Source organism: Kogia breviceps, chromosome 13 (genome assembly GCF_026419965.1).
Source record: "Kogia breviceps isolate mKogBre1 chromosome 13, mKogBre1 haplotype 1, whole genome shotgun sequence".
In the NCBI taxonomy this organism is placed as follows: Eukaryota; Metazoa; Chordata; class Mammalia; order Artiodactyla; family Physeteridae; genus Kogia; species Kogia breviceps.
In genome coordinates, this window is record NC_081322.1 from 2,049,528 (window position 1) to 2,061,886 (window position 12,359).

Below are 12,359 nucleotides of genomic sequence, written 5' to 3' on the forward strand. Positions count from 1 at the left end.
TTTAGTTATCTATTAAATGGATTCCCCACAAAAAGGAATTATGTCTTATCAGTCAGCATACACACAAGGAGACTTATTACATTGTCTTCTGGAAATTGGATTGAGAAGTATACAGTCTTATTATATTGATTTGATAGCTCAAAAGCTTCCTTGGTGAGGTTAGCTGAAATTTGGTGTGTACCAAATTATTACTTTTCTATTAGCTTGGAATTTAAAGGGGTCTAAGAGATTGAACATAGAAGAACTGTTTTCATGGACATTTTTCATTTACTTGCAATACTGCCATATCCTGAGAAACAATATTTAGTCAGTGAAAAATGTGATCAAGAATACAATCAGGCTCAAAGAATATTCATTTATTTACTTCTTGGGGCTGGGATTATAAAGCCCTACATTATTGATTGGGTCATTACTGTTTCTAGAATTTTCCAGGCCCCTTTGATTTGGGCTAAGATAAAGCATCATAGTACAGTTATTTTATTGGGGGAATTAATGGGTTTCATAGTTCACTGCATCTAAGCAACAGACAAATTTGAAAAGTGGTTAATCGAGCCATCAATTAATTATCATCTATACTTGGGAGAAAGATGTTTAATGCAAATCTATGTGAAGTAGAGAATGACCAACCAGAAAAACTCAATTAAAAAAAAAATAGATTGTCTTTGAAGTTCTGTCTCATCTGAGTACATAAATGGAGCAAAAGCCCCAATCCAGTGTATGCAAGTAAAATTGGACAGGATAAGATAGTGACTAGTAGAAACTTCAGGGAGCAATACCATTACTGCTCACATCAGTTTTGTGACTTAGATGCTACATACTGTTCAGTTTTGTAAGGCTTTTATTTATTCTTTAAGGATCTATTTATGTATTTATGGAATATTATTCTTAGAAAGACAGAAAAGGGATTCAGGATATACTTTTCTATAATATCCTTTATAAAAAGCAGGGCCTCGAAGAAAGGATTTGAATGTTGGGGGAACCTCATAAGGAGGCTGTAAGTATAACCAGATATTGGTTTCACAGCCAATGGTGGACTCTTTCCGATGGAGACTGTGATTACTCCACGGATTTAGAACAGACTTCATCCTAAAGACCACACCAAAATTCTAGTCAATTCTAGGCAATATCTTCTTTTATTTACAGGAGAATAGACAGGAGAATAGTGAGGAGTTCAGAGAGTAAGAGATTTCTTTAGAAGTGCTATTGTGCTGCAAGCTAAGCACATTTTTTTTTTTTCAGGTTTTTTTCCAAAAGCTGATGATTGGGAGAATTCTAGTAATAGAAGTAAACAGCCTATATTATACCTCATCCCAAGTCTCATAGATTTAGGACCACTGTTTATTTCCCTTTTCTGAGATCAGATTTGTCAGCCATAACCCCGTGGGGTACCATTAGCCATGCTTCCTACCCATTTCCTTCTGGTCGAATGAGGAGGCTTAGTGATATAAAAAAGGCTTGTCTCACCGAGAGGCAAATGAACTTGATATCTGGGCCAAAAACAGTCAAAATGCAAAGGAGATTATGTAGCTGATGCCCTAATGTGATTTGAGAAATTAATAGGAACCTCCCAAAGGCACAAAGGGTAGAATTTCTCAACAAATAGAATATTCGTGTCTAGATTACAGGCTAGACAACCCATAGGCAGGAAGACAGAGGTCAGAGCACTGGAGTTTTTCTTCCCCTTTGAACAAAATGTACCTGAGCTTTGAACCAAAGTCCAGAGGCTTCTTCATTTTCCACCTTAAGGAAGCCAGACCCACTTACCATGAACAGGCCTAGCGGCTATCACCTATCCTCTTGCAAATTTCTATTTCTTTGCTCCTCAAAAAATTTTGAGAAGCATCCCCTCTCAAGTCAACTCAGGGCACTGAATATTATAGATTTATGTTTTTCAATACATCAGATGACTTCGGCCGAGGATCAAAAAGCCTTTTGGCCTGTAGTACAACTGAGATTTTTTTTTTCCTACTCAAGAAATAAAAAGTTAAGTCTCCTCTCTGATCAGCTTCATTCTTCAACTAATCTCTCTTGGCTGATGAGCACAGCAGAGGCATGTCAGCCAGGGAATTTCATCATTATGGGTTTTAGCAAACATACAAGTGAAACACACAAAATACACTTAGCACTACCGGTGCTTGGATCCGTAATTGCAGTGTACAGGAAGAAAAGGGAACACTACGGCTTCTCATGTCAGAGGTGGGACCCACTGATTCTTTATGGTTTTCCTCTTTTGACGTAGCATTTGTACATAGTGAAATGCACAAGTCTTAAGTGAACATTCATGAGATTTAACAAATGCACGTACTTGTGTAACACAAACCTCTTTATCATCACCCCAGACACTTCTAGTTTGTCTCTTCCCAATTAGTTAATGCCCTAGTTCATCCTTTAGAGGCAACTACTGTTCTGATTTATTTTTTTCTCCATAAAATAGTTTTTGCCTGTTTAGAATTCCATACATAATTGGAATAATATTATATGTATTCTTTTGTGTAAGACTTCTGTATTCGTTTGCTAGAGCTGCCATAAAACTGACCACAGGGGCTTCCCTGGTGGCGCAGTGATTGAGAATCCGCCTGCCGATGCAGGAGACACGGGTTCGTGCCCTGGTCCGGGAAGATCCCACATGCCGCGGAGCAACTAAGCCCGTGAGCCATGGCCGCTAGGCCTGTGCGTCCGGAGCCTGTGCTCCACAACGGGAGAGGCCACAACAGTGAGAGGCCCACATACCGCAAAAAAAAAAAAAAATGACCACAGATTAATGGTGTAAACAACAGAAATGCATTTTCTCACAGTTCCGGAGGCTAAAAGTCCAAGATCAAGATGTTGGCAGATTTGGTTTCTTCTGAGGCCTCTTTCTTTGGCTGGCTAATGACTATGTTCTTGCTGTATCCTCACGTGGTTGTCCCTTTGTCTCTGTCCTAATTTCCTCTTCTTATAAAGAACCAGCATATTCCATTGAGGGCCACCCATATAATCTCATTTTCCTAAATTACTTTTTTGTGTGTGTGCGGTCCGCGGGCCTCTCACTGCCGTGGCCTCTCCCGTTGCGGAGCACAGGCTCCGGACGCGCAGGCGCAGCGGCCACGGCTCACGGGCCCAGCCGCTCGGCGGCACGTGGGATCTTCCCGGACCGGGGCGCGAACCCGTGTTCCCTGCATTGGCAGGAGGATTCTCAACCACCGCGCCACCAGGGAAGCCTCTAAATTACTTCTTGAAATGTCCTCTATCCAAACACAGTCGTATACCGAGGTATTACTATAAACAGGACTTCAATATATACATTTTGGGGGTGGAAGGACACAAGTCAGACCATAACAGCTTTTTTTAATCATCAGAATGTTTTTCAGATTTATCCATGTTGTTTATATCAGTAGGTTATCCTTTTTTTATTTCTGAGTACCATTTCATTATATGAATATACCATAGTTTACTTACTTTATTAATGGATACCTGGCTGCTTAATCCATTAATGGATTAATGGCTGCTTCCAGTTTGGGGCTATTATGAATGAGGCAACTTGAACATTATTGTACAAGTCTTTTCGCAAACTTATATTTTAATTTATCTTGACTCAAGATCTAGGAGTGAAATTGCTGGTTATAGGAAGAGACGTATATTTAATTTTATTCAAAACTTGCAGAAATTTTTCCAGAGGTGGTACCACTTTATATTCCTACTATCAATTTCTAAGAATTCTTGCGGCTACAAATCCTTATTAGCATTTGGTGTTGTTGGTATTTTAATATACTTATTGGTTTTAGTCATTCAGGTGGGTGTGTAGTGGTATCTCATTGTGGTTTTAATTTGCATTTCCCCCAACAATGTAGAATACTTTTGCATGTGCTAGACTATTTTAACTTATAAATGGAGAGCACCTGGAGATCTCCAGGAAATACTTATGTGAAGCAAAGGTTCTCAATGTGTCCGTCACCAAAATCCTCTAAAAACTTAGTTCTGATATTGTACCTGATGTTTCTGACTTCTCTGATCATCCCAAGAGTGACTTGAACGTAAGTAGGTATAAATTATCTAAGGGCATGGCTTTGGCCTTGAAGAATCAGAAGGATGGGATGTGTGTATGACTCTATATTTCTATGCTTCTCGGTGTTCCATGAAAAAACAACAATGTGCAAAGAAGGAGAGAAGGAGAAGGAAAAAAAAGAGAGAGAGAGAGAAAAGTTCTTTTTTCTGTAATTAAAGTTGGCCTAGATAACAACTGGACAGGCAGTTGGAAAACTGTGATATTAGATCTCTATCTCACTCCACTCACCAATATAAATTCTAGATGGAGAAAAAAAGTCTATTTTAATTATTTAAAGTCAAACACATACTCATATTTATAAAGTCAAGTATTTCTTCAGTGTTTATAATGGAAATATTAGTCCTTTATTCCTCCTCTCTTTTGCCCTCCTGAAGTCCTCTTTCCCCAGGCATCCACCTTCAAGAATTTCAGCTATGCTTAGACTTTACTTCTTTATATTAATGTTTAAATTTAATTTTTCAATTTATGGAGATACAATTGATATATAACATTGTATTTATGTAAGGTGTACAACATAATATGTTAATATATGGATATATTATGAAATGATCACAATTAGTTAACATCTATCACCTCACATAGTTACAATTTTTCTTGTGACGAGAACTTTTAATATTCACTCTCTTTGCAACTTTCACATATGCAATACAGTATTGGCAACTACAGTCACCATACTGCACATTACATCCCCAGGGCTTCTTTATTTTATAACTGGAAGTTTGTACCTCTTGACCCGTTTCACCCATTCTGCCCTCCCCTGACCCTCTCCTGCCTCTGGCAACCACCATCTGTTCTCTGTTCCTATCAGTTTGGTATCTTTTCTTTTTTTTAGATTCTACATATAAGTGAAATCATACAGTATTGTCTTTCTCTGTCTGACTTATTTCACTTAGTGTAACGCCCTGAAGATCCATCCATGTTGTCCCAAATAGCAGGATTTCCTTTTTCATGGATGAAAAATATTACATTTTATATATCACATTGTCTTTATCCATTTATTCCTCATGGACACTTCAGTTGTTTCCATGTCTTGGCTATTGTAAATAATGTTGAAATGACCATGGGGGTGCAGATATCTCTTCAATACAGTGATTTCACTTCCTTCAGAAGTACCTAGAAATGGAATTACTGGATCATATGGTGGTTCTATTTTTAATTTTTTGAGGAATGTCCATGTTGTTTTCCATAGTGGCTGCACCAATTTCATTCATTCCCACCAACAACGCACAAGGATCCTCTTTTCTCCACAACCTCACCAAAGCTTGTTTCTCTTGTCATTTTGATGATAGCCATTCTAACAGGTATAAGGTGAAATCTCATTGTGGTCTTGATTTGCATTTCCCTAATGTTTAGTAATGTTTACCACCTTTTTAACACACCTGTTGGCTATTTGTATATCTTCTTTGAAAAAATATCTATTCAGTTCCTCTGCCCTTTATAAAATCAGATTGTTTTTTGGCTATCTAGTTGTATAATTTTTAAAAAACATTTTAGATATACATTTTAATGTATTTTAGATATTAGCCCCTTATCAGATATGATTTACAAGTATTTTCTCCCATGTCATAGGTTGCCTTTTCATTTTGTCGATGGTCCCCTTTGTTAAGCAGATACATTTTAGTTTCATGTAGTCTCAGTTGTTGCTGTTTTTGTTGCCTTTGCTTTTGGTGTCAAATTCAAAAAAATCATTGCCAAGACCAATGTTAAAGAATTTATACCCCTCTGTTTTCTTCTAGGAGTTTTATGGTTTCAGGTTTTATGTTCAAGTCTTTAATCCATTTTGAGTTGATGTTTGTTTATGGTATGAGATAGTGGTCCAGTTTTCCTAACACCATTTATTGAAGAGACTGTCCTTTCCCCATTGTATATTCTTGGCACCTTTGTCATAAATTAATTGACCATATAAGCATGCATTTATTTATGGGCTCGCTATTCTGTTCCATTGATCTATGTGTCTGTTTTAATGTTAATACCACACTGTTTGATAACTATGGCTTTGTAATATAGTTTGAAATCAGGAAGTATGATGCCTTCAGCTTTCTTCTTTCTTAAGATTGCTTTGGCTATTTGGGTCTTTTGTGGTTCCATACAAATTTACGGATTGTCTGTTCTATTTTTGTGAAAAATGCCATTGGAATTTTGACAGGGATTTTATTGAATCTGTAAATTACTTTAGGTAGTAAGGACATTTTAATAATATTAATTATTCCAATCTATGAAGAGCCTATCTTTCCATTTATTGTGTCCTCCTCAATTTCTTTGATCAATGTCTTTCAGTTTTCAGTGTACAGGCCTTCTACCTCCTTGTTTAGATTTGTCATTAGATAATTTACTCTTTTTTAATGTTATTGTAAATGGGATTGTTTTCTTAATTTCTCTTTCAAATAGGTCATTATTAGTGTATAGAAATGCAACTGATTTTAATTTTTTTTACCACTATATAGGTCATTTCTATTTAATTAAGAAATTCGTAATTTAAAAGAGACAATGACAAACTAGAACACATCCACAGGAAGACAGGATAGTGAAACTTCTAGAAACTATCTTCGAAAAAACAGTTGAAGAATTCAATTAAATATTTAATGAACAAATGCAGAATAAATGAACTAGGGGGTGGTTTTAACCTGTAGATACAATAAACAACTTCAAATATTCAGAGGGCTGTCACACAAAAAAATGAAAGACTTGTTCAGTATTTCTCCAAAGGGCAAAACTTGACCCAAGGGCTAAATATAAGCAACCAATAGGCTGCAGGACAGTTGTACAAAGTGTATCACTTAATAGCTTCTTTCCCAAATAATGCATTCCACACTTATGTTTCCCTTCTTCTGAAAGGAAATATTACAACTTAATACTTCTCATGAATGTCTTTAATAAGTCGTATTTTCATGGCAAGCCCTCCACTGCCAGCAATGGATGTACTCACACTCTCAGAAAAAAAATCTAAAGTTAACAAGCTGGTTTACTAGGGAGATGGTCTTTGTTCCTCAACTCTATCTCAGCATTTTATATTTGTGATTCTCAGGAGGGGAGAGAAAAAGAGCATATTCTCCAAAGGGGGTAAATTAGAGTCCCCAGCATTTCAGATGCTGAGTCCTCCTGAGGACAGTCCTCCTCAAACTCCAGATGCATCCCTGCAACTATCAACCTATGGTAGAGATGGGAGTGTGCTGTGTGCTAGGGCAGAAAAAAACAGTTGACAACCACTGTTCTACATGAAGCAGGAGAGCTGTATTTTCTGAGTCACTAGGAAATATAAACTGCTTGCCTAATACTGACGGGCTCCATCCAAACTGTCAAATATTACAAAATGAGAATTGTTTCAACAACCATTCAGCATGTTTAAGGACAAAAAATATATAATATACTTTATATTATGTATGTATTTTATCACATACTCAGTAAGGAATGCTGAGGTGCTTAATTCATCCAATAAAATTGAAAATAAAAATTTTACATTTTTCTGTCAATATTCAGGATTCTGAAGGTGGATCTTGAACTCAGAATGATAAGTCAGTTTTCGAGGAAAGCCACATAATCGGTGAGCCTGGCTGATTGCTGTTCATTGGGGATGGGTGGAACCGGGGCAGGCTCTGAAAAGGGAATAAACCTGTTAAAGGAAACATCCAGGGCCCCTGCAACTGGCTTTTTGGGCATGACCATCCTTGTGGTGGAGTCGGCCTGCCATCCTTGTTCTAGGATACATTTCACAGCCTCTTCCACGGGAAGTCCAAAAAAGGCTGTGAAATCATCGGCGATGATGAAGGTACATGCCTGAGAGACCAGGGCGAAGGCTTGCCTCCAGGTGGCATCTCTAAGTGCCTCCATGATTGGCTGGACCGTCTCAGACCACCGGTGAGCGCTGATGGTGGTACAGAGCCCGGGGAAATCTCTCTGCCAGATCCTTTGTCTTACCGACCAAGTTCCCCCAAGTTCAGAATTTGCAGATTTTATAGCAGGTGGTATTATTTTCCAAAGATATCTTGCATTATTCATGTCATTGTAAAGCAGATATAAAACTAGAAGCTGACCATACACTGGGGGTGTAGCAATTCCTCCTGGAGCCTCGAGCTCCTGGTTCTCGCACTGATCCAGCAGCTTTCTGAAACTAAAGGAACTTTCTGCCATCACCGCCACTGGCATTTTCTTGGCCGGTCCCGCCACCGAAACTCCCCTCTGAGCCGGACCTCAGCTGTCCCTTGGGGAGTCGCGCCCGCCTGATTTTTTAATATCGATTTTGTATCTTGCAATTTTATTGAATTTATTTTCTAACAGATTTTTTGGTGGAGGCTTTAGGATCTTCTGTATGTAACATCATGCCATCTGCAAATAGAGACAGTTTTACTTTTCCCCTTTCCTATTTGAATGCGTTTTATTTCTTTTTCTTGCCTAATTGTTCTGGCTAGGGTTTCCTATACTGTGTTGAATAAAAGTGGTAAAAGAGAGCATCCTTGCTTTGTGCTTGATCTTAGAGAAAAATCTTTCAGCTTTTCACCATTGAGTATGTTAGCTGTGGGTTTGCCATATATAGTCTTTATCATGTTCAGGTGGATTCCCTCTATACCCACTTTGTGGAGAGTTTTATCATGAATGAGTGTTGAACTTTGTCAAATGTCTTTTCTGCATCTATTGAGATGATCATATGATTTTATCCTTTATTTTGCTTAGGTGGTATATCACGCTTCTTGATGGGGAATGGTATGCTTCTAGAACAGCATGTGGAATGTAGAATTAAATGCGGTCAATTTGGAGACTACAATCTTCTACAGTGTTTCTGTTTCTTATGTTTCATAGAGGAAAGGGAAAGGAGAGAGCAAGCCCTGGTGAGAGAGAAGTCTAGAGAGGTAAGCAGTCATCAGATTATGACCAGTCATTTAGACCTAAGAGTGTCAGACTATATCATGAAGGCAGCGTGTCCTTTTGAAGGAGGGGGGGGGGTGACACAATCAAAATAAAGTTTTATCAAAATTACGTGGGCTCTGGAGTGGAAGAAGCAACAGTGGAAGCAGGAACAACAGTTAGGAGGCTGGTTTAGTAAATAAGTCAAGAAGTGATGCTGGCCTAAACTACAGAATTTGGAGAGTGGTGCAAGACAGCTTTGAGATCTTTAGGAAGTAGAATCATTAGTACTTGGAGACTGACTGGGGCCAGGAGTGATAGGAAGCATTCTGTCTTATGTGACAGGGCACATTGCGGGGTGGTTCCATTTACCAAGATGAGGGACACAGGAGGAGGAGCAGATATGGAAACAGGTGGAGAGTAAAAGATAGTTTAGTTTTATGCATGTTAAGTTGGGGGTAACTGTGGTGTTACCTGTTGAGATATCTTATTGTTCAGTCAAAGAAAATGTGGAGCCCAGCAATAAAATAAAGTATGATGGTCATTAGCCTATAAATCTTAATGCAAGGAATACAAATGGTTGAGGTCACTTAAAGTTTGTGAGAAGTAAAAAGAGAAGGATTCTAGGATAGGGCCCCAAGAAACAAAATAACTTAAGGAAAATTACAGCCACCTGAATCTAAAACTGCACATATCTTCCAAAAACTATACAGATCAGGAGAGTAAGTAAAACCACACAGACCTGTGCCCATGACATAACTAGGAGGTAAAGAATATCATAAATTCATTTACAGGGAAGAAGGGAAATAAATAACTAGTTGTAAAGGCAACTCTGGAGCACATTTCAAAGTAGAGAGTCAGATAGAGTCTTCATGAAAAAGAGAAGGCAGTGTTAGTCTAGTGGTGATGGGAAATAGAGTTTTTAAAAGATATCATCTTGTGTATGAGAACACTAACTTCTGAAAGTCAAAAGAAAGTGTCTCAAAAGTGCAAGGGACCTAAGATGGAAATCTTGAGAGGGTCCCACTTGTACAGAATTGAAAAAACTTGGTGGCGAGGCAAAAAAGGGGGAAAAAACCAGTGGAAAACAAATATCTAAATAAATAAAAGAGAATCACAAATAAAAAGACAAACTAATTATGATCACAAAGGTTGCCATTTTTAAAGAAATTTCAGTTTATTATACCAACAAAAGAGGGTGCTCTTGAACTAAGAAAACTAGGAAGCTACCAAATGCCCAACACCTGTCTACATAGAATTATTTCTTTTTGCTAATCCAATAAAATATAAGATATTGGAAAACAGAAAATAGGTAACAACCATAAAAACTATAAGAAGACAAAAAATAGAAAACATTTCTGTTGATGAAAATTCTCCTGAAAACCATGAAGAGTGGAAAAACTAAATTATAATGTCATTAAATAAACATTTACATATATTACAAAAACACCACCTCAGTCAGAAACTTCAAAAATTCAGGCAGGGGGAGGACTATGAGAACTAAGCAAACTCCAGAAAGAAACAGAAGAGAGAGAAAACCATCTCATAAATGAAGATTAAACTACAAGGTGACATTTAATGAAAAATATAACAAGGGGTAGTGAGGAAATGAATTAAAATAGTCAAGAGCATGAATATAAAATAGAAAAACAATCAGAGAAAGTGATAGCTATAGAAGATGGGCAAAGATGATCTTACATACATATAACTGGAGTCCTTGAATAAGAAAAACAAAGTGATACAATAGAATTGTTATTTAAAGTTATAATTCAAAAAACTTCCCAGATGGTCAACTCAGAGGTATATCCTGTGAAACTTAGACTTTATTCATAAAGACAAAAAAGTCTCTGGGCCTTCAGGCAAGAAGACCAAATGACTTACACAGGAACAAAATCAAGATGAAACCAGAATTTGTGAAAGCAAGATAGAAAGCAAGACAACTTTTTTTTTTTTTTTTGGACCAAACTTTTTTTTAAAGAAAGAACAGAAAGTGTAAGTCAAAGACTGCATATCTAGACAAGTTGACCTTCAAGTACTAAGGCTACATGGAAACAGTTTCAAAAATGTGAGCACTCAAGGAGTACTGTATTCACAAATATAACTAGAGGGTGAGCTTTATACAACCTAAAGAAGACTGGAGAAACCCGGGCACATGGACTGATGGTACACATTGAATATATTTCAATGTAGATCTAAGATTAAAACTTAAGGGCAGAGGAAGAGTGTATAAGCATTGTATGCTCTGATGAAATAGAAATAAACCAACCCCTCACAAACAAAGTAGAAAGTAGAACAAACTCACTGCTGTACAGGTAATATGTACAGTCAAAATATATCAGAGTTGACAAGACAAATGGTAGAAACTGTAGATAGAGAAAAGTGAAGGTTTTTTTTTGTTTGTTTTTATTTTTTACAAAAGATGTTAGAAAAATTATAACCTAGAAGAAAAGCAAAGCCTTTCTAAACACCAAAAGAAACAGTAAGGAAAAAAAAAAAGAGCAGATAGATATCAGATATAGAAAGAAAAATGGTAACTATAATGTTGATAGTAAATATAACATAAAATGATACTACAGACTTGAACCAGGATGTATTGTTAAGTGGAAAAAGCAGGTTACAAGAAGTGTATATAATACGGTAGCATTTGTGAAGAAATACGGGTGAAAAAAGAATAGACATATGCAATTTTTACAAAAAAGAAATATCAGAACCTAATAAAAGTGGTTACCTGTCAGAGACGGGAATGGGATGGGATGGATGGGGTGGGGGGAGTGAGACTTCTTTGAGTTTACCTTTTAATCTGAACCGTTTAAAAGTTTGTACCTATACAAAAAGTAAAATAAAAATTTAAAAAATGAAACAAAAAACCCTACAATTGAATACAAGCCAAAATAAATTAGTCTTTCTGTCAAAGTGATATTACCATACACACACAAAGAATTGATTTAAGTCAGTACTTTGAACTCAGTACTATGTACCCTTTCAACTAGATACATTCTAAAGACAAAAAGAGTTGCAAAGAAAAATTAAACTTCACATGGTAAGTTTGTTGTTGGTGAGATTGCAGTCATCTAAAACAGTTTGTATATATTGTAAGATAAAGTAAATGATTAAGTATATTGCTACTGCACTTAGGAATCAGAATTCTCTCCTTATACAGTTGACCCTTGAACAATGCAGGGGTTGGGGATACCTACCTCCACCCAGTTGAAAATCCGAGTATAATTTATAGTCAGCCCTCCACAGTTCCTCTAATTCATGGTTCCACATCCATGATTCAACCACCCTCTGACTTTGTCGTGCTGTCCTATTTACTATTGAAAAACATCTGTGTATAAATGGACCTGTACAAACCTGAGTTCTTCAAGGGTCAACTCTATATATAATGGAGAAAGACAAAGAAGAAACCCGTGGTGTTGGATTAAATTGGAAAGGAACATGAGGTCAATGAAGAAAAAAAATTTTTTTTAATTGT

General features: G+C 37.0%; 1 protein-coding gene across 13 annotated transcripts in view; it reads right to left on the bottom strand.

Moving 5' to 3' along the window:
• LOC131768113 (COP9 signalosome complex subunit 8-like) overlaps window positions 1–12,359 on the bottom strand; it is a 312,045-nt gene that overhangs the window by 231,921 nt on the left and 67,765 nt on the right. The window contains exon 4 of one of the 13 annotated variants that reach the window (XM_059083755.2): window positions 7,461–8,368. The exons of 11 other annotated variants lie outside the window; for them this stretch is intronic. In XM_059083755.2, coding sequence (XP_058939738.1) covers window positions 7,559–8,188 — 630 coding nt within the window. In that variant the 5' untranslated portion in view covers window positions 8,189–8,368 and the 3' untranslated portion in view covers window positions 7,461–7,558. Of the gene's footprint in view, window positions 1–7,460; window positions 8,369–12,359 lie in introns of those variants that run through there. One more of the 13 variants, XM_067011255.1, reaches the window with a different exon arrangement.